Raw genomic sequence first — 23,831 nt, 5'->3', positions numbered from 1 at the left:
CTGAGCACTGAGTTCTATTAAATATGTTCTACTCATGGAGGGGTACAAAATTATCTTAAACAAGATATGTTACGTGGCGAGCTATGATTAGCGGCCGAAGCTAAAACACGACGTCCACCAAAAAGTTAGACTCATGAAATCACAGTGTTTTCATTTGCTTATGTCAAAATCTACACACTAAAATGGAAGCCTTAATGACATCAAATCCGAAAGGGCTTTTGTACTCTTCTTAAGAATGGAAATGGATTTTGGGGACAAGATTAAGGGGAGATTAAGTATTTGATTCCCCTTAATTAAACTCTAGTCCAACACATTTGCACTCGAAGTTTCCCGATATGTACTATATTCCTTTAGATATCAAACTAGTATAATACCCGTGCGATGCACGATTTATAATCTAAATATAAATTTATATGAAATCTAAATTGTTATGATAGACCATTATTATCAAAATAGAGCTTATATATGTGTATTCTCCTAATTAAAATTAATGATGGATATATGTGTTATTGCTTCACTCGATGTCTTATTTATTTATTTTTTAAAAAACAAAAAAGGGCACCTAAACTAAACTATTTCATCCCCATTCATGACTTGTGGCAAGCATAAAGTTATTATCATCCAACCTTAACTTCTATAGTAATACTCACTTAATACTTGCCCTTATACTTCATTACCCGACCACCTAACACTTACTCCAACCATTTACGTTATTCAGTTATATATGAGTTTGAGGCGGGGCGTGGCCTCCAAACTCGTACCGCCTAAAATGCTCATTTTTATCCCCGCCACCCACAATTATAAAAACACCCCCACTCCTCCCAATCCCCTTCTCATGGGGTAAAAAATAAATTCATCTCCGCTCCATCACCCATTCGTGTTCCAAATCCACCTCAAATTAACTCACTTCTAGGCTAAACATTTTCTTTTGGTAAGAGAGTTTTGAATTTTAGTATAGAGTCATCGATAATTCGGTTGTTTGATTAATTAGAGTAATTGTGTGAATTAACAAAACATAGTAATGTGTAGGTTAGCAGTAAATGAAATGTTGATAAGTTCATAATCAATTAGATGAACGATAAGCGAGGCAGGCAGGTCCAATCTAGAGCTGGTCGTTTGCGGGTTTGGACGGGTAATGGACGGGCAACCTTCCAAAAATCTGTCCAACAGGCTTAAAAATGCAGCCCTTACCCGTCCGCTAAATAATATATTTATTTCTCTCACCCGCCTTGTACATAAAATGCGGGCTGCCAACGGGCTAATGGGCTTACGCGTAATATAATTTTTTCAAGGAAAAGTTGTCATAGAATAAAACATAAATTAATCCTGTTGTACCTACTGGTAAGTTACTTCGTAGATGGAGAAGGAATGGAGAAGAATGAAGATGTAGTGAAGAACGTAAGAGAGTAGGAGACTAAGGGTGGGTGGCGACTCTTTTGTGAAATGGAAGTGTTAGGTTGGCTCTAGGGTTTCCTACTTTCTTTTAGGCAATAGATAATTATTAATTAATTAATTAGATACATACTCTAGAAGACCAAAATGTTCTAAAATCAGATTATCAAAATTACAAGAAGTAAGTTTATTTAAATTTAGCCGGCTGGGCGGGCCTGCCTGTTAATAAATTTTGTGTGCCGTAACCCGTCCATTTTTATTAACGGGCCGGACCTGGCCCTCCCAACTTTCGATTTTTTTTAAAAAAACATTGTCCAAGCCCGCTACTTTAACGGGCCGAGCGGGTCGGGTCTAGCGGGTATTCCCGCCCATGATCAACTCTAGTCCAATCTAAAATTCATCTTCAATTCGGTCCGTCACCCGTGACGAATACGTTTTGTAACCCTATCACCCACCAAATTTTCCTCCATCCCCGCCCACTTCAAGCGGATGAGCGGGGTTTCTCCCAAAAATCCAGCCCCACTGACAATCTATATTCGGTAAATAATTTTGCCTTTCAGTTAACTTTTGAATATTTTAGACAATCATTGTCATATGGTTGTGAATATTTTTATATTGAAGTAGACTCTCAATCATTTAAAAGATTAAGAAACTATTAATGAAACGATAAGGAGAAAATTATAAATGTGAAAGAGAAAAGATGCTAAGTAATTAAACAATTTCTTTTAAATAATCATGTTTTAGACAAACTTGTTAAAGAGTACTTTGTTTATTGAAGCAAAAGGTAAACATTCATTATACATATCCTCAATGACACAAATTCTAAATAAAAACTAGTAGTACATACAGTTAGTCATTAGTAAAAAAAAAGGTAAATTATTTTAATACATGCTAAAAGATGTTTACGAACTTTTATTAATATGTTGGACAAATCATTGTCGTATGGTTGTGAATATTGTACGTGATATTGAGTCGAATTTAGTAAAGACCTATTATAGTAATATTAATATCATATATCAGTTGTACATAAACAATAATGACAAAACTGGTGCATAATAATTTGACCAAATTGTCTCAAATAAAATAAATATTCCATACCATGCAATAGAGAGATAAAAAAATAACGACATAAATTAGGTGCATAATAATTTTTACATATTGACTCAAACAAAATAAATACTCCGTATCGAGATTTTATTTGTAAAATTAAAAGTGTATTCTACATTTTTATAAGACATCCACATTGTATATTTATTTGTTATACATCTTATACTTATTTGTTTTACAACCTTCATATAATAAGTTACTTACCCATATATCAAATAGATTCTTTCATGTTTTATATCTATAATGTATAAACGATCTTAAACTCCATATACTTATCTTAACTTTAGTATAGTATAATAGTTCTTTACTAACATAATAGTTCAAGTATATAGTTCTTGAGTCTGGATCCTCTAGAGTTTTAATAAAACTCTACGATGTAAAGTTGTATATAAACAATACATTTTAAAATCAATGGCTCATATTGATGAGAAAAAATAGGGGGAATTTTGGAAATATAATATATGAAACATTGATTTTTTATTCAGTGGTAGATATGCTCAAACTCTACCTCGTAGAGTTATTTTAAAACTATAGAGGATCCAAAACCATAGTTCTTATATTAGGATAAGAAATATAAATAATCGTTGAACTTAACATAATTATATCATTTTGTTTTTGGATAAGTTATATACTACGTATCTTGTAAGAGTATTATTATAGCATATAGATTCATGAGATCACATTGATTTGATTAACTAATGTGTAAATAGAAAGAATAATTATTTAATGTAAACAAATAATTTATAAGGATTAATAATTGATTTGCTAGAATATTTACATATATTCTCTATATTTACATATATTCTATTAATTGATTATTTATATTATATATTTAATTATTTATTATATTAAAAGAGAGGCGAATCAATGAGTGACATTTGTCATCACCACATTGATTTCCTCTCTTTTAGTATAATATATAGATTAATCTAATTATTGGAAGTTAGATGGTAAAGGGAGGAAGGACATGTTTTTAGTTCAATATGTTTAAATCAAGTTGACGTCGATCCTAGCTAGCTATTCCGTATTTTATTTGGTAAAATTGTGGGCGATGGTAGCCGAAATTATTGGAAATTCTAGTTGAGAAAACAAAAGAAAAGAGTGAAAAGTGTAAAGTGAGAAATGTACCAAGTTAATGGAATATCAAACTGGTCATGTATTTATATATTGGGGTATGAGTATACTTCTTGTTTAACAAAAAGCAATAGGGAAGCATGGTGGGCACATTTACACGCGCAATAGGCTGGCCGGTTTCGGGCTCATGCCTTGGGATGCGCGGGTGGGTTGTGGGCCAATCTATCTTTTGTGAAAACCGTACCTTTTTGGATTTGATAATTGTTACGAGAAAATTATATATTCATCCGATTGTTCGCATCATCGAGATAAGTTTATTCTAACTATATTCTTATAACAACATTATTATTTTAGTATTTTTATATGCAACAGAAACTTGGGGCGAAATTCACAACAATGTATGCAGATTTATAATGACGTGCACATTAACGGAAGAGAGAGTCCCTTCACAAGATCATAGAAGATTTTAGCTTAAAACCATATACTTCCTCTGTTCTTTTTTAAATGACACAATTATTAAGGCACGTTTCACTACAACATAAATACTCCCTCCGTCCCGAAATACTTGAAACGCTTTCCTTATCGGGCCGTCCCGAATTACTTGAAACGCTTCTAAAAATGGAAACTTTACATAATATTTTATTATTTTCTCACCTTACCTAAGGGCCCACCAACAACCCTACTACCCTAAATAAACATTAAAAAATTCATGATCCCCCACCACATCCCACTATCTATATTAAAAACAATACCCCACTACTAACTACCTTTCAATTAAATAAGAAGTCAATTATAATGAATTAAACTCCGTGCCGGTCAAACGGTTTCAAGTATTCCGGGACGGAGGGAGTAAGCAAATGCAACCGGCCAAAGCAACGGTCTAGGACTAATGCGACGCGTATTTACAACGGCCTTGGCTAATGCAACGGTTTTGTACAACGGTCTTGGTTAATGCAACTGTATTTTGCTACGGTCCAAGCTAAGGCCACGGTGTTTTGAACGAACCGGTGCAAGAACTTGAGCCGTTACATATTGTGAAGCTATTACAACGTGTCCTTATCATAGCTTTGCGTTAATATAAAAAAAAATTCAAAGAAATGGGCGCTCAACACTCGTCATTTCCCAAAACTTCCAGAACCCCCTTCAAGTAAATGTGAAAACTCACTTTCGTTTTCAATGTAATCGAAAAACACAAATCTGCAATTTTCTTCACCAAATTCATTCTCCTATTTTCTCATAGTCATTCACAGCTTATTAAAGCTTAGAATCCTATGCTCTCCCAGTTCAGATAGCTCTCCAAAACCTCTCAAATCCGACTTTCTCTCTTTGAATTTTAACTCGACCTCTCGCAAATTCTATGGAAGCTAATTCTATTAACTTTAGACGAAATCGTCTCCACCTCTAATGGTTAGGGCGCCGCTGATCTCTTACGCTGGCCCCTTTCTCAGGTACTCTTTTCTTCGATTTTTAGGGTTAAGAATTCTCAATTTTTAGGTTATTTTTCAGCATTTTATAATTGAGTACTAATTTTTTATTTCTTAATAATTCTGAGAACATTAATTCTCTTAAGATTTGAAGGATGTTCTCAATCTCCCGGAGCTGCTAAATTGTACTCTGATGCGTTGGGTTTCACCGCCGATGTCTGCTCTCCTTGTTGGGTCGAACTTCACTCCCACTCCATCGAGGTTTCTCTCTTGCACTTTACTAGGTTTCTCGTTTCTTTTGCTTCCAATATTTTTCTATGTTTTTTTGTATTGAATGTTATTGTGGGTACCAATTTTAACCTAGAAAGAATAGAGCTTTAATTCATTTCCAGCAATCCTGTTGTGAAATAGCTTCAAGATTCAGATTATCTATAATTGGATTTCTAGTTGGCATGATAATTAATGTTTTAGTGAGTGGAATGGCTGAATTATGTTCAACTTAATTGGTTATTAAAATTTGTACTTGTTTGCTCTTTGTAAGGATTTAATCAAATTAGATGAGAAGAACCACAAATACCACTGTAAAAAATTCAAATAAATTTCTCCTCCTTTTCTTAATGTCAAAAATAATGTAGCAAAATTTAATAAAGAAGTTAATTCTGTTTTTCTCAGTGACTTAGGTTTTGTTTCACATATGACTAGTTTTTTTGGACTTTGCTAAGCCGGTATCAAAGAATCCAATTTGTTTGAGTTGATTGCAAGAAATACTCCCTCCGTTTTGAAATAATAATAATAAGCATAGTTTATCTTTTCACGCTTGTAAAGGTAAATATTTGAACATTAATATCTCTAATTTTGTATTCGTAAAAATTATAAGAAGTTGATATTCCGAAAGTACATATCGAGATGAATTAAATAAAACCTCTCACGACTATATTTTTCTTTACCCATAAATCACAAATGATAGTCAAATTGAAATTTATGAATAGTGTCAAAAGTAAAAATGTCCCTATTATTTCAAAACGGAGAAAGTAACTAATTAGATTGTCTTTAATTTTGCTGTCAAAAATGTATTAGTATGTAAAAATAAATGCTTAAGGAGTTAAGGCACTAAGACTTATTGTTCATGTTATAAGCTAGTATTCTCTAGTGTAATATAGTTAATTTCATAATAGTGTTTCCTTATTTGCTAACCCCCAATAACATGTGAATATGTGATCCGGAAAATGTTAATTTGTATGTGGGAGTGGCACATATTATGACTAACTTTGCAAAACTAATGGCTAAATGAATTCCTGTATCCATTCTCATATCACGTATTAAGTAACACTCTGTATGTAACAGTGCCTTCAGAATTTCTGAATATCAACACTAATTGGTTGTGCCACAGAAACTAGTCAATGTATCATTGAGAGAGAGTTGTGGTATAACGGTTGGGTAGATGTGAATAGGAATGCTCATGTACCTGTGTTTGTAAATCGTAATTTTAGACTCAGATTGATGTCCTTTGTTGGATCTTGTAGGTTGTTCCAAGGTGGTTAATTGTTGGACCACATATTTTCAAGGTGTTGGCTAAGATGTGTGTTCGTAGAAATGAATATGGCTAAATATTCTTCATTATTAGAGTTGAAAAATTCTCAGAAAAAGACTCGTTTGTATGTTCTCTTTAATTTATTTGTTTATTCATTTTAACGGGGAGGAGAAGTTCATGGATAATCTAATGCACCGTATTACTAGTCTTTGGAGAATATTTTACCCCTACTTGTAATACCTCGTATTTTTATAATATTTATAAATATATTTTATTATATTTATGAAGCATTTTACGATTTTTAGAATTTATTTCGCATTTAAATATTATTTAAATGTATTTTAATTAATGAGAATATTTATTATTTTAATTAATTACGAAACGAATTTAATTTTTGATTCGGGAAATTTAATGGGTCGCAAGTAATTTTAAAAAGGTTTGGGTTTTAAATGAAAAGTCCAACTCGTTTTAGAAACGAGCCCAATCAAAAGAATTTAATTCAAAGCTCTAGGTTAGCCCTATCATTTAATTCCCTAAGCCCAATACTAATTTCCTAAGCCTATCCATTAGAAATTGGGAGCCTATAACTAGGACTCCCCTCATTAAATGATTCCCTTATTTTTCATAAACCCTCTTTTGCTTTTCTTGCCCCACACTCCTTCTCCCTCTCCTCTCTTGTCCGGCTCACCCGCACGCCGCACAGCACTCGCGTGCTCGTGCCCTCGTTGCTCGCCCATCGCCTTCCTTCGCCGCCCATTCCCTCTCGCCGCACCGCACAGCTCGCGTTCCCTTGCGTGCTGCTGTGCGCGTGTTGCTGTTGCTGTGTGCGCTGCTGCCTCTCGCCAGCCACACGTCCCTCGCCCTTCTCTTGCACGCCTAGCGCCCAGCACCCTCGCCCTCTTGTCCCGCGCGCCAGCGCGCTACTGTTGTGTCTGCTCTTCGTTCCCCTGCCGCGCGCACACACGTCGAGTGTGTGTGTGTGTTTTGTTCGTTGTTGCTCAATCTTTTTTCGCCCAATCACATTAATTCATGGTTGTTCCGTGCTATAGGCCGGATTGGTAAAATTCTCTTCTTCCTTACCTATTCTATTTCAATTCCGTATTTTAAATTATATTGTTATTATTGTTTTTAATAATTAAAATGCTGGGAATCGGTTATGAACACCGTACTTTGAGGATTTATGTGTTTTGATTCATTAGGCTTTTTTTAATTAATAAAGCATGGATTTTCAGGTCCGTTTATTTAATAAAGAATTGGTTTTTATGATGTTAAATTGGTTTTATTGGGTTTTTCAAGTTAGGGTTTTAACCTAGAACTAACGAGTCAATTGATTAGCATAATTAGGTGATGATTTTAATTATGATAATCAATTATATTTTCAGATTTATAAAAAAGGCTTAAAGTGTTGATTTTTATTGATTTTAAGGGTGGAAAAAGTATGTTTTCATACTAGGGATTAATTTTGCAAATTGAGACGATTATTTTATTAAAGAACGATTGAATTCTAAAGTTTAAACAAGGTTTAAGATTTTATAAAGTTGCTGAAAATTTAATGAACATGGAAATAATTTAAGTTTCATTATTTAGATAATAGGCGGTGATTTCTAAGTGAGTGCTCGTTATTGCAAAGTGGCCCCTATGCTTAGGTATTCAAGGTACGTACAAGTCTAGGGCGACCACACCATTTGTCAAGAGAATTACATGATTGTTGTTGATGTGAATTATATTATGTGGATTCATGTTTATTTTGGTGAACGATCATGTGAATTATTATGTTGGATTTATTGAATTATTGGTTGAACAAGCATGTTGTAATTAGTATGAGTATGAATTTCATTATCAATCATGTTGTTCAATATTTATGCATGTATGGTTTGTTTTCACATGCAAGGGATGGATTATTTATTATTATGCTATTGTACGAGATGTCTAGCATACTTTTGAGCCAATTATTCGTACCACGTTGTGCTACTTATTCTTACCACATGTGAAGGGTTCTCTCACGTAAGCCACTGCACATGTAGGGTTCAGTTGAGAATATTATATGAAATGAATTAGGATTTGTCGTGCAAGGGCACAACCCTCATGTTAATGGGCATGATGTGGAATCTCACTTTTGTGAGACGGAACCTGGTAGTAATTTCACAGTGTCTTGCATTGTTGATCACAAGTCCTAAAGCATTAAAATAAGATGGTTTTGTTTGTTGTTTATTAATTGTATGTGTGTATGTTTGTTGAGTCTTGAGTTCGCCTTTAATAAAATATTAATAAACGTAAAGTGCAACCAGAACAAGTTTCAAAACTCTTGGAACGTATATACCTTGAGTATGAACAATGGGGGGAGACTTTCCGGAAAGCTTGATCTCCTACTACTGACACACGACGTTGTTTCATTCATATTATGCGCAGGTATTCCATCGGTATAGCCCGACACTCGGTATGGTCCGATATTATTATTTATTAATTGGTGTATGGTTGGATCCCATCACCCTTCCTTTATGGAATATTCTTTTGGCCCGTTCGAAGCTTATTCTAATTAAATTGTGAGTCAAGAGTCGAGTCAAGTGTCGAGTCTTGTATTCATGATTTACTTGTTATTTATTAAATGGCTTTTGCATGTTGATTAGTAGTTAGTGAGTGATGCATGTTTATAGTTTTGTTTCACTCCATTCTTGTAAGTATTCAGCTTTTGGTGACTACGTGCTTTGTGTCTTTTGGTCATGGCCTTTGCCTTAATGACCCTATGATGATCCATCATTTGCCTTTGCATGGTTGGGGATTAGAATAATATAGCAGTTGGTAGATCGAAGTACGATCGAAATCATGTGGCTTGGGATGATTGAGAGAGTTGCATGTTTTTCGTACTTTAAAACTATCCTATTCATACTTTAATTATGTTTTGAATTCGTTGAACTTTTAATACTTTGGTTTTTGGGCCATTATGGTTCCAATTTGTAGGAGGCCTCGATAATTTAATTATTTGTGTTTTGAAAAGTTAGTTGACATTAAATTCCGCTGCGTAATTCTGGTAATAGCCTTAACCGTTATCACGGTGACGGTAATACTTTAGTAATTCCTTTATTTTAAGTTGGAAAATGATTTTATAAAAGCAAGGAATTATTAGGGTGTTACAAAGTGGTATACTAGAGCTTAGTTTCATTCTTTCTTTGTAGTAAGCAATACTACAAAGTGGTAATCGGAGACTAATGCGGAACTTTAGGATTTCTAAATATTATTTTCCTAAAGTCAAAACGTATTATTTTGAGTACTCAATATTTTAAAGGTCAAATATCAATTATTTTGGGTCATTTGTTGAAAAGTTGGGTTATTATTTAATTTAATTGAATTTTTCTGAATTTTTTTTAAATTGTTTGAAAATTTTGAAATATAATCGAATTAATAATTTTTTTTTTTAATTTTCGGATTCCTTAAATATCCAAATTTATTGATTTATTTATTTATTTACTTATTTAATTAATTATTCGAATTTTTCGGAATTTGTTTTTTAAAAAAATTCGGATTTTCTTAATTTTTATCCAAAATTAATTTGTTTAATTAATTAATAATTTTTATTAATTTTCAATTTTAATTTTAATAATTTCAACTAAATTATGAGTTATTTCTTAATTAATTTCGAAAATTAATATTACTTCCAAGTGAGGATTGGGTAGATTAAGAAGGGCATATTAGTTTAAGAATGCATTTTATGTGATTATGTGAGTTAATAATTGCCATGTATGTTTTTTAACCATGTCTTATCTTGCCTTGAATGATTATTTGCATCATAATTCATGTTGAGGATATACTTGTGCATTAAAATTGTATGGCTCCACGAACTATTTATTGTATCCTTTTTGGGTTGAAATTTCTTTGGGAACGCGTTAGTAAGACTTTCTAGTTGTGAATTTTAAGAAATTAATGATGCTACCTTCTAAGTTCACCAGTCTAGGATACCTAGAGAAGATGGATAACGAGACTCCTCATATGTATGTCTAGAAGATCGTGTTTGCTTGCAACTATTTTGCTTCAACCAAAGATATGCCCCATCTTAGGCCCAAGGATATGATGGCTAGTATGGTTATTCATTGTTTGCCCCATAAGAACCCTTACATAGACCTTAAAAACAAGTTCAGTGATATGCACTATAATGATGGTACCCCTAATTGGTACAAATATGAGACTGGAGATGGTAGGTGGAAGTATGATGCTGAGGTTCTCACTACTATCTTAGAGGTTGCGGAGAATAGCTATGAGGATGGGAAGTACTCTGCGGGTCTAGGTATGGGCTATGGAGGAGTAGAAAGTGATGGTGAAGATGGCATGATCCATGATGAGCAAGCTAATGATGTTGAGGAGGACGATGATGATGATGTTGATGTGGTGGAGATTGAAAATCCTAATCCTGTAGTTCCTGAACCAACAATTGAGATATCTAGTGGATCTGAGGATGAACTTGAAGAGAATAATGTGGTTGATAGTGAGCCACAACAGGATGATGAGGCTATGGATGAAGACTTTGATCCGGAAGAAGACTTGGATGATCCTAATGATCAAGACTTTACTCCAGAGCAATATAAGGAAAGAAATGATCGTCGTGAAGACATTAGTCTTTAGAGAAATGTAATCCTTAGTTATTTATTTTTCGTTGAATAATAAAGTGGCAAAGCTACTACTTATGGTTATTAGTTCTATTATAGTTTGGAGAAACAAAAGTTATATCATTGATGGATGTAAGACTTTATCATTGAAGCATTAATAAAAGCTTAGAATTTACTTTTCGTTATTCTTAAGTTCAATTTTCAATTCTAAGTTTCGTGGGTATCGCAAAGGGATTAATTGTTATTTCTTCAATGAGATTTTATGTGCAAGGTGGTCAAGTACCAACCATCTAAAATTACATGCATCGAATAGTTGGGTGAGAAGGCCCAAAAGTGGCGCCAACTCCCCTAGGGCACGTGTTGTCTGTGTTGTTGTTGTGAGTGGGTTCGTTGTCGAACTAGTGCCTTAGTAATGTCATGTCCAACCAATATTAAAGTTAGTCTTTTATTTTATTCAGGAGAAGGGATATGGCTAACCAAGAGATTTATGAAATGGTTAGACAACTAGCTGAGGTAGTTCGAGACCTAGCTCAAACTAGAGCCAACCCAGTGCATGATCCGGCTGGGGAAATGTTTAAGAAAATAGCTCAAAGCAAGCCTCCACTGTATAGCGGAGAGATTGAATCAAGTGTGCTTGAAAACTGGTTGAGAGAATTCGATAAGCTTATTGTAGCTGTGAATTGCCCCGAAAACCTTAGGGTAAACAGTGCTGTGTACTACCTGAGAGGTGAAGCTGATTTATGGTGGCAACGATGTGAGAATACCCTTAGAGCCACACCTAACTTTGGGTGGGAAGCATTCAAAACCGCATTAAGGAACAAGTTTTACCCACCTTATCTGAAGAAGCAAAAGGCGCAGGAGTTCATCGAACTCAAAATGGAGGGTCTGTCTGTAACGGAATACTATTCTAAGTTTATAGAGCTGCCTAGGTTTGCACCTGAAGTGGTGGCAACGGAAGAGCTCAGGGCTCAAAGATTTGAGAATGGATTGACTATGGATTTACAACTGTTTTTTCCGGAGAGACCTTTACCTCATTAGACACCCTGTACGGAAAAGCTGCTCACCTGTATGGGTTACAACAAAGGAAGAATGGGAGTACTGAGAAGAGAAAGGATGGTGGAAGCTCGAATCAAGGGAATAACCAACAGAATCAAGGGAATTTTAAGAAGCACAAAGGGAATGGGAATTTCTAGTTTAGAGCTAACAAGGGTGGAAATCGCAACAACCAAGGTGGTGGAAATCAGTCTGGAAGGAATGGAGTAAGGACCTTCGACTGTAGGCGCTGTAACATGAATCACCCTGGAAAGGATTGTGACGGAAACTTAGTGACTTGTAGATTCTGTCAGAAGTTAGGCCATAGGGAGTACGAATGCTATTCTAAGAATGGAAAGCCTAACCAAGGTAACCACCAGAACAATAATCGGAATAATCAGAACCGAAATGGGGGAAATGGAGGTGGAAACCAAAGGAATTACCAAGGTGGTAACAATGGCAATAGCAATGGCAATCACCAGAACCATAGAAAGCCTGGAGGAAACCAACAGCAGAATGGGAACCGAAACAACAATGGAAACACCAATGGAGGTGACTATAACAAAGGAGTTGCCCAAGGGAAGCTAAATGTGATATCTAGGCAAGAAGCGGAGACTTCCTCTGACGTCATAGCGGGTACTTTCTCTATTAATTCCGTTTTAGTTAAAGTTCTATTTGATTCTGGTGCGACATATTCTTTTATCTCAGTAGACGCTTTGGGGAAATTAGGTTTGAAAGAGCCTGAAACAATTGAAGTACCTATAGTCATACCTACTGGTAGCATAGTGAAGTGTACCAAAATCCATAGAGATGTGCCTTTGACCATAGCCAAAACCGTATTCTTATCTAACCTAATCGAGTTTGAGTTAGGAGAGCTAGATGTAATTCTAGGAATGGACTGGTTGGCCATGTTCAAAGCCAAAATAGATTGTGAGAAGCAGAAGGTTCACTTGAGGTCTAGCTTAGGCAAGGTAGTGTCGTATCGTCGTTTTGGTAAGCCTAAGAACATAGGGATTATCACGGCAATGGAACTCGTGAAGCTAGTCGGTAAAGGGAACCCAGTCTTCTTATGCAATGTGAGAAACCTAGAGCATGTGATCAAAGATTAACATGAAGATATTGCAGTAGTGAATGAATTCCTCAATGTGTTTCCGGAAGAGATCCCAGGGATGCCTCCCAATCGACCTATTGACTTTACCATAGACTTAGTGCCTGGAACCGCGCCTATTTCAAAAGCACCATATCGAATGGCTCCAGCAGAAATGAATGAGTTAAAAGGTCAGTTAGAGGATCTATTGGAGAAAGGTTACATTAAACCAAGTGCATCGCCTTGGGGAGCACCAGTTTTGTTTGTGAAGAAAAAGGATGGAAGTATGAGGCTCTGTATAGACTACAGGGAGCTCAATAAGGTCACGATCAAGAATAAGTATCCTTTACCTAGGATAGAAGACCTATTTGACCAGCTGAAAGGAGCGGGAATCTTTTCAAAAATCGATTTGCGCTCAGGTTATCATCAATTGAGAATCGCTGATCACGATATACCAAAGACCGCATTCAGGACTAGATACGGACATTATGAGTTCACTGTTATGCCTTTTGGGTTAACCAATGCACCTGCAATATTTATGGACTTAATGAACCGTGTGTTCCATGCCTATTTGGACAAGTTTGTAGTGGTTTTCATAGATTACATCCTAGTGTATTCAAAGAGTGAAGAGGATCACGCTGAACACTTAAGGTCTGTGTTGAGTACCCTGAGAGATAACCAGTTGTATGCCAAGTTCTCGAAGTGTGAGTTTTGGTTGGAAAGATTTGCATTTTTGGGACATTTTGTGTCTAAAGAAGGAGTGGCAGTAGACCCTGCTAAGATCAAAACTGTTAGTGAATGACCTACACCCAAGAGTGTGACTGGCATTCGAAGTTTTCTGGGATTAGCTGGCTACTATAGACGCTTTGCTTTGTGCAAGACTTTTCTAGGATAACCAAGCCAATGACAACATTGATGAAGAAGGAAGCAAAGTTTGAATGGAATAACCAGTGTGAAGAGGCGTTCCAAGCCTTGAAGACGCGAAATTGACAACTGCGTCGGTGTTAACCCTGCCAGATGAGAGTGGTACCTATGATGTGTATAGTGATGCCTCTAAGAATGGTTTAGGGTGTGTATTGATGCAGAACGGGAAGGTTATTGCGTATGGGTCGAGGCAGTTGAAGCCATATGAATCCAATTACCCTACCCATGATTTAGAGCTAGCCGCTATAGTGTTTGCATTGAAGATATGGAGACACTATCTGTATGGTGTGAAGTGTAGAATATTCACGAATCATAAGAGTTTAAAGTACATTTTCACACAGAAGGATCTGAATATGCGTCAATGGAGGTGGCTGGAGATAATTAAGGACTATGATTTGGATATTCAGTACCATGAAGGAAAAGCCAATCACTACTACAAAAGGCGTGGATTCTCGACGACATTGCCTCGACGCTGTGAATTATTGTCAGCTTGGAAAATGGTCCGCGTTATTTCTCGACGAGTTTCAACGTCTATTCAATTCCTCGACTAAGTACAGCGTCGAGATATCACGGGTCCAGCACGTGATTCAATTTTTTGGGGGAAAAAAGAAAAACCGATTCAGGTAAGGATAATGATAGAGTGACCCTAAGGGTTGGTAACCCTTTCAATATTGAATTTTGATTGGTTACAAATGCTTTATAATTTTTACATACAACACTCTCTCTCTTCAATTAATTATGCATATATATTATTTTATGTTATATGTATCTTAGAGGTTGTCAACCCTTAGGGTCAACCAAATATTTTCCTTTGAGTAAACCCTAATGTTCATTTCAGTTTTCAACTTCTAACTTCACCACCGCCTTCAGGCTTCATCTCCTTCATTCACCCGTACTGTGAGAAATTTCGCCATTTCTCAATGGAGATGCAAGTTTCTTCACCTCCTAATTTGTTTTCCCTTGCGGTTTGTGTCATTCTTACGCTATTCTCTACCCCTATCTCCTCTCCAACGTTATAACACATGTAACTTCTCTCAGATTGCAGACCTTGTTCGACCATCTGGGTGGATTTTGCATCTTCTATTTTGCAATCTTAGGTCTTGTGGTAGGTAAGGTAATATTAATTCATCCATCAAGAATCTTTCGTTTATAATTTTTTCATTCATATTATGGGTTTAAATTTGAACAATTAGGGATTTGCTTTTCTATTGGGGTGAATTGACAGCTCAATAAATATCAATTATCGATAAATTTTATTCCAGTTTTTCGTATGAATTTAGATTTTTTAAATTTTCTTATGGAGTCGTGTTAAATTGATTCGGCTTTTGAACTTCAATCAGGAGTTCAAGAACGAGTACTTAGGTTCATATCTCTCCTTCTTAAGAGTTTTATCTCATTTCAGGTACAAATTCTCTCTTCTTTAAGATCTGATTTGGTTTCTTGTTTTATGAGTAATTGTCGACAGTTTGAATTATTTTATATTTTATCAGGATTATGAGCAATTCCCCAGCAATATTTCTTCTCTTGAGTAGTATGCGAAGTACAGGGTACTTAGAAGATAGAGGTTCTTATTGTAGAATATCTTATATTATTATATCAATCCGCTAGTTTACACAAACTATTTAAATTAAAGTTATTCTTAAATTTCTGGTTTTTTCATATTTGAGTATGAATATTATTTATTATCTGATGTATGAGATTCATTGCATTCAGTTTTTCGTTTGTATTGCATAGTTTAGAGAATCAATTGATATATCTCTGAGTAATACCGTAATATAAGTGTTGTTTACAGATTCTTTGTTCTAGTGTTTTTTTCTAATTTGTTTAATAATTTTGGACGCTTACGCCACATATTGTTGAGATGACAATATGACAGAGGATACTGAATATAAGTGGAGTGTAGTAGCAGTATTTACATGGTGATAATACTGCTTTTTAGAGGATACTGCTTTGTGTTGAGGATACTGCTTTGTAGTAAGCTTTCGTTTCAGTCAGATGACAACAGAATATTCAAGCAATATCTAGTGCTTATTCTAAGAATCAGTTTAGCTCGTTTCTCACCCAAACTTTCATAGTTCGAAGCATCTAGTGCTCTATAATCACATATTATATAATAGTCTTACTTGTGTTACTCTTCTTGAGCTACATATTATGTATTAAAGCTCTGCCATTCTACCTTGTTCTATTTTTTTTATCTGACAGGAAATTTATCAATCTTTGGACTTCAAATTCATTACCTAACTCTGCTATTTACAATAGATTAATATCTTAGAAAACAATATTTTCTATCATTTTGAGTCTAAAAGGAAGTAAACAAGCTTTTATATCAATTTGAGTCTAAAGAAAGTAAAGTTTTATAGGATGTGTGTTCTTCGTAGTACTCAAGTTATCTATTGTATAACTTTAGATTTAGAGCTTTTAGAATTTAGACTATTTGGTGGTGTGCTTAGGATGTTTACTCCTTGAACTCAAGGCAATTGCTTCGCATTGGTGCTAAGTTTCTGAATGCTTGACTGTTCGAATTGACTGTTCAATGAATTTGGATGGTAGGATTTCAATCATAAATTTCGATTGTTTTATTCGAATTTTTTCATATGCATCTAGGGTTTTTAATTTCCCTAAATTCTTTTTATTTGTCGAAACGATGTTAACTTGATGAGATTCAGAGTTTAAACTATCAATTAGGAGTTAGGGATCGTTTGACTAGGTTCATAATATACCCCTGGTCTCTAAAATTAGTGTTGCAGGTCACTTTAGCCTTCAAGTACTCTATTCTTTCTTCTGTTGACCTCCGATTCTTTCTGGTTTTCCCTTTTATTTGTTGTGATTTTTTCTCTTTATTGGTAATTGTTGAGAACATGCTTATGGGTTGATTTTGAATATCGTGGTTTACGACCTACAAATTTCTCTTATGTACGTGTCTTGGTTTCGTATCCATTTTAGTACGGAGTAGTATAAGCTTGAGGTGTGTGATACCTATATGGTTGTATCCTGTTTATAACATTTTGACTGCAAATGCAAAAATATAATATGTGGGTTGTTTTCATCTTTTGGGGTAAGGGCAGGTAGAATTGAAGGATCATTATATACTCTACACATATTGATTAGGTGAAGATCCAACTAGGTTCTTGCTTCAGATGTGTTTTACTGTGTTTAATTAGATTAAGGATCCAAGTATTAACCTTCTATGAATACTACTAAGAACATGTCCTTGAGATAATCCAATTTGTTTTCCACTTTATAAAGTGTAGCCTTGTAGGACTATATTCCTACAATCTGGATCGGTTCCTAATAGCAATGAAGTTATGTTAGCTCTTATTGAAGCTTGATATTAAGAGTAAATGACAATAGTACTTCTAAGTTCTAACACAGCTTTGATTAAAATGCGGGACTTGGGCACATTAGAGGAGCAAGTAAAGTTTGTACTTGAAGAACATCCACAGTTTTGGCTTACAAGAGGTATAAAGGTACAGTAGGGACATTACAACTCCTTATGTTGGCCAAGAGGAGAGAAATTATCACTTGACTTTAATGTTATAAAGCTATCTCTTTTTAAATCAGGTCTTGGATTTTATGCAGATTTTGTTTAAAGGCTATGTCTTTAATTTGTGATGAGAGACAACCGCAAAAACAAGTTTGATTAAGGTTTTATAATTTGCAAAACAAACAAACAAAAAGATAAAAATGAGGAATTTATAATTTTCGGTCAACCTTCAGTTTCAAGCCTGAAATTTATTAACTTATTTCTAAAAGAGAAATATAATAGAATTCTGTCAGAAATTTCAAATTTGATAAACAAATTTTGATTCATTGTCAAATTCTTACCTTTTTATAATTTTTTTGTGCTTTATTTTGTCTTTGAATTTTCCGATCTGCAGGAGCAAGAGCTTTTACAGTGGGAGAGACATTTCAACACGAGGTTGAAGACTCAACCCCCCCCCCCTCCCCCCCCACAGATTTTCCCCTTCCCTTTCAAGGTCCACGGTTGATGCTTAGAGTTGAAATGAAGAATGCATAGGTCTGCAGTTTCTTTTTCTAGTTCAGTACTTTCTTCTATATTGTTTTAGTTATGCTTGTTTTCTTTCCTCTTTCTTCACGTGTCACCTTGTGTTATCCCGTGCTTCATTTCTTTTCTGTTCTGATTATTTACTTTAATAAGGATTTGGTCACTGTAGGAACTCATTACAAATGGAAAGTGGTGTCAGCAGTGGAGGTGGACTGAGTTCCTTGGGCTATCGGTTTGGAAGCGGAGAGGCTCCTAAGCCTGCTTCCACTAAAGCTCCAGCAAACGTCTGCGTTGAACCGGTTATGAAAGAAGCAACAAGGCCTGGTGCTGCAGCTGATAATCCCCAGCATAGTTATCTCAAGAAGGTTCCTGCTGGAGTTAATAGTAATATAAACAACTACTATCATGCTGACGGTCAGAACACTGGAAATTTCATCACGGTATGACTGCAACAACATCCACTTTTTCTTTTCCCCTTCTAAAAATTTATGCACATAATTATAACCAAATTCCCTTGGAACATACTATTAGTTTTAAATATTTGATTTTATAAGATTCTAAACAGAGGGGGAATTTTTATTTACGTAAGCATTACAGTGTGCAAAAGCTTATTATTAGCATGCGTACTTGTGATGTTCAATCAGGGTTACTTGGGGGGGGGGGGGGGGGGGGGGGGGGGGGACGATTGGAAATGCGTGTCATAAAAGCATTGAACAATATGGAAAATTGAATATCCTAGAGCTTCGTTATTGTTGAAAATTATTTTATGACTTTGAATGTTGAAGATAGCAGGAAAAGACCAGGGAAAAAAATTTTATGTCCCTGTGAGCCTTGTGTTTTTGACATTTTAGATTAGCTAGTTTGGAAATGAACTGAGTGGATCAATTTGTTTAAGATGTTGCTACAAAATTGTTATGAAAATGCATGTTTTTAATTGGGAAGCGGACTGCAAACTACAGAAAATGTCATATTTGTCTTATCTTGGTGCCTAGCAACCATAGAAGAGGGGATCCTCTAGTTAAATTAGGAATTCCTTGTAATGCACAGTAGTTCAATTTTGAGTTTCATTATTTCTTTCTTTCTTTACATTGCACTTTTCTTAATTTGCCTTACTTATGGAAGAAGCTATTATTACTTACGGTTATATTTTTTTCTTAAAGTCCATGATGCATTTGAAGATTATGGTGATGGAAGAAAGGAGTCAAGCTAGAGATGATGCATATGTATATATAGCTTCTTAACTATGAAGGCAATGAAGCCCAGATTATGAAACTAGCCTTTTGAATGACCTTTGTTTTGTAGATTACATTTTAGAATAATAGGTTGGAACTATAAGTAGAGGTGATGGATGTTTTGGTCTTAAGCTTGTGTTTAGGAGACGACACTATCTAAATAGTTTGGAAAATGTGTAATCTTTGATGTATGTTTTGGACGTATTATTATGCAAATTAATAATAGTATTCAAGTTATCGAGATCTTGTCATTTCAAATTTTCAATACTATAGTTATGTTTGATTAGATCGTATTTTTCTTTTGGAAAAAAAACTAGAAAACAAAAATCTCGACGCTTTTGTTTGTCAGAATATATTTCCCGCAAAATATTAAAGTTTACCCGCAAAAATATTTCTGACACGGAATGGCGTCGATAAAGCATATTACCACACCAATAAGCGTCGAAAATCTCGACGAAGGAACTCGTCAAAAGCAAATTCTAGACAACAAAATCCGTCGAGAATTTTGACGGAAAAGGGCGTCGAGAAATTCTCTACGGCCAAATTCTCGACGCTAAATAACAGCGTCGAGAAATATTATCTATGGGCGTCGAAAAATCGCTTAAAAAGAGTCGAAAAATAACGCGATTTGTAGTAGTGAATGTAGTTGCGGATGTCTTGAGTAGGAAATCAAGTCATAGTGTTAATGCTTTAGTAGTTGCTAAGAGCTGTGTAAGGACATGCAGCGTTTGAACCTTGAAATATTGAGTGGTGAAAGCCTTGAGGGAATGATGAATGCCTTAATCATCCAGCCGTCAATATTTGATGAGATTAGGGAAAATCAGGCTGGTGATGTAAAGTTGGAGCGAATCAAGGAAAAGATTTCACAAGGTAAGGAGTTAGATTTCCGAATCCATGATGATGGAAGTTTGAGATACAAAGGAAGGTGGTGCGTGCCTCAAAAGTGTGGAGAATTGAAGGAGAAATTAATGAAAGAAGGACACAATACGCCATATTCTGTGCACCCAGGTGGTGACAAGTTGTATAGGGATTTGAAAAAGATCTATTGGTGGCCAAGAATGAAGAACGAAGTGGCTGAATTTGTGGCTAGATGCCTGACTTGTCAGAAGGTTAAGATAGAGCATAGGAGACCTCAAGGGAAGGTCCAACCTTTAGAGATTCCAAGTTGGAAATGGGACTGTATTTCTATGGACTTCGTCACTTGTTTGCCTAAGTCGAAAACCGGAAATGATACAATTTGGGTTGTGGTAGATAGGTTGACCAAGTCAGTAGTGTTTATACCAATGAAGGAAACCTGGAAAATGGAACAACTTGCTAAAGCTTACATTAAGAATGCTGTGAGGTTACATGGAGTTCCTAAGGATATCGTATCAGATAGGGATTCAAGGTTTCTTTCGAATTTCTGGAAAAGTGTGTAGAAGAGCTTTGGTACCACATTGAAAATGAGTACAGCCTTCCACCCAGCCACAGATGGACAAACTGAGAGAACCATCCAAAACCTTGAGGACATGCTTCGAGCATGCGTCATCGATTTCCAAGGAAGTTGGGAAGATAGCCTGGATTTGATTGAGTTTTCATATAACAATAGCTATCATGCTAGTATTGGGATGGCACCATTTGAGGCCCTGTATGGACGAAAGTGTAGAAGTCCCCTTTGTTGGAATGACATTAGTGAAACCGTAGTGTTGGGACCTCAAATGATAGAGGACACCATGAACCTAATCCGAACCATCCAATCAAAAATTCAAGCGGCGCAGGATCGCCAAAAGAGTTATGCAAACTTGAAACGTAGGGATGAAGAGTTCAACATAGGTGATAAGGTGTTGCTCAAAGTGTCACCAATGAAAGGTGTCATGAGATTTGGAAAGAAAGGGAAGTTAAGCCCTAAGTACATAGGCCCATATGAAGTCTTAGAAAGAATTGGAAAGGTAGCCTATAGACTAGCCTTGCCTATGGACTTGCATAGAGTGCATAATGTGTTCCACGTATCTCAGTTAAGGAAATATGTTCCGGATAAGTCGTATGTGTTGCAACCGGAGACCATAGAATTAGACCAAAGTTTAACTTTCGAGGAAAGACCTGTCAAAATCCTGGATAGTAAAGTGCATAATACACGTACTAAAGATGTGAAAATTGTCAAAGTGTTGTGGTCTAATCAAGAATCTGAGGAAGCAACTTGGGAAGCGGACGACGAAATGAGAAAGATATATCCCGAGCTTTTTCTCGAGGTTAGTTGAGTTACGGGGTCGTAACTCGTGTCTTTTAAGGGGGGGTAGAGTGCGGTAGAATTTCGCGCTTTTTACCTTGTTTTTCCCTATTTTATGCTCAATTTAGTGCTTTCTATTGAATTTGCACTTATTATTGTCCTGTTTAATCATGTAAAGAGTACAGAAACTTAAAATTTTTGCAAGTGAACGCATTAAAGTCTCATCAAGTCTCAAGTTTTGAGTTAGAATTTTGATTTCCGAACCCAAGTTCACGAAACTTCTTTTAAGGAGGGTAAACTGTAATACCTCGTATTTTTATACTATTTATAAATATATTTTATTATATTTATGAAGCATTTTACGATTTTTAGAATTTATTTCGCATTTAAATATTATTTAAATGTATTTTAATTAATTAGAATATTTATTATTTTAATTAATTACGAAACGAATTTAATTTTTGATTTCGGGAAATTTAATGGGTCGCAAGTAATTTTAAAAAGGTTTGGGTTTTAAATGAAAAGTCCAACTCTTTTAATTAAACGAGCCCAATCAAAAGAATTTAATTCAAAGCTCTAGGCTAGCCCAATCATTTAATTCTCTAAGCCCAATACTAATTTCCTAAGCCTAGCCATGGGAGCCTATAAATAGGACTCCCCTCATTAAATGATCCCCTTATTTTTCATAAATCCTCTTTTGCTTTTCTTGCCCCACACTCCTTCTCCCTCTCCTCTCTTGTCCGGCTCACCTGCACGCCGCATAGCACTCGCGTGCTCGTGCCCTCGTTGCTCGCCCATCGCCTTCCTTTGTCTCCCACTCCCTCTCGCCGCACCGCACAACTCGCCTTCCCTTGCGTGCTGCTGTGCGCGTGTTGCTGTTGCTGTGTGCGCTGCTGCCTCTCGCCAGCCACACGTCCCTCGCCCTTCTCTTGCACGCCTAGCGCCCAGCGCCCTCGCCCTCTTGTCCCGCGCGCCAGCGCCCTGCTCCTGTGCCTGCTCTTCTTTCCCTTGCCGCGCGCACACAAGTCCAGTGTGTGTGTGTTTTGTTCGTTGTTGCTCAATCTTTTTTCGCCCAATCACATTAATTCGTGGTTGTTCCGTGCTATAGACCGGATTGGTAAAATTCTCTTCTTCCTTACCTATTCTATTTCAATTCCGTATTTTAAATTATATTGTTATTATTGTTTTGAATAATTAAAATGCTGGGAATCGGTTATGAACAACGTACTTTGAGGATTTATGTGTTTTGATTCATTAGGCTTGTTTTAAATATTAAAGCATGAATTTTCAGATTCGTTTATTTAATAAAGAATTAATTTTTATGATGTTAAATTGGTTTGATTGAGTTTTTCAAGTTAGGGTTTTAACCTAGATCTAATGAGTTAATTGATTAGCATAATTAGGTGATAATTTTAATTATGATAATCAATTATATTTTCAGATTTATAAAAAGGCTTAAAGTATTGATTTTTATTGATTTTAAGGGTGGAAAAAGTATGTTTTCATACTAGGGATTAGTTTTGCAAATTGAGACGATTATTTTATTAAAGAACGATTGAATTCTAAAACAAGGTTTAAGATTTTATAAAGTTGCTGGAAATTTAATGAACATGAAAATAATTTAAGTTTCATTATTTTGATAATAGGAGGTGATTTCTAAGTGAGTGCTCGTTATTGCAAAGTGGCCCCTACGCTTAGGTATTCAAGGTACTTACAAGTCTAGGGCGACCACACCATTTGTCAAGAGAATTACATGATTGTTGTTGATGTGAATTATATTATGTGGATTCATGTTTATTTTGGTGAACGATCATGTTGGATTTATAGAATTATTGGTTGAACAAGCATGTTGGGATTAGTATGAGTATGAATTTCATTATGAATCATGTTGTTCAATATTTATGCATGTATGATTTGTTTTCACATACAAGGGATGGATTATTTATTATTATGCTATTGTACGGGATGTCTAGCATACTTTTGAACCAATTATTCGTACCACGTTGTACTACTTATTCTTACCACATGTGAAGGGTTCGCTCACGTAAGCCACCGCACATGTAGGGTTCAATTGAGAATATTATATGAAATGAATTAGGATTTGTCGTGCAAGGGCACAACCCTCATGTTAATGGGCATGATGTGGAATCTCACTTTTGTGAGAAGGAACCTGGTAGTAATTTAACAGTGTCTTGCTTTGTTGATCACAAGTCCTAAA

The 23,831-nt window shown here is 35.6% G+C and overlaps 1 protein-coding gene across 5 annotated transcripts; it reads left to right on the top strand.

Annotated features, from left to right (window-relative positions):
* The first annotated feature begins 4,664 nt into the window (after window positions 1–4,664).
* LOC110787362 (uncharacterized) lies at window positions 4,665–19,650 on the top strand. 5 transcript variants are annotated; one of them, XM_021991983.2, is made up of 8 exons: window positions 4,665–5,021; window positions 5,152–5,258; window positions 8,938–8,965; window positions 15,040–15,134; window positions 15,208–15,283; window positions 15,510–15,571; window positions 18,345–18,615; window positions 19,336–19,650. In XM_021991983.2, exons 2-8 carry the CDS (start codon window positions 5,191–5,193, stop codon window positions 19,414–19,416), a joined length of 681 nt encoding a protein of 226 aa, XP_021847675.1. In that variant the 5' UTR covers window positions 4,665–5,021; window positions 5,152–5,190; the 3' UTR covers window positions 19,417–19,650. The 5 variants fall into 5 exon arrangements, with proteins under 5 accessions (XP_021847675.1, XP_056686983.1, XP_056686982.1 ...); XM_056831005.1 differs by lacking the exon at window positions 15,040–15,134 and having other exon boundaries at window positions 8,938–14,792; XM_056831004.1 differs by lacking the exon at window positions 8,938–8,965 and having other exon boundaries at window positions 5,144–5,258.
* Window positions 19,651–23,831: the final 4,181 nt, after the last annotated feature.

This window comes from Spinacia oleracea, chromosome 6 (assembly GCF_020520425.1).
Source record: "Spinacia oleracea cultivar Varoflay chromosome 6, BTI_SOV_V1, whole genome shotgun sequence".
Classification (NCBI taxonomy): Eukaryota; Viridiplantae; Streptophyta; class Magnoliopsida; order Caryophyllales; family Amaranthaceae; genus Spinacia; species Spinacia oleracea.
This window is presented reverse-complemented; position numbering and strand designations above follow the sequence as displayed.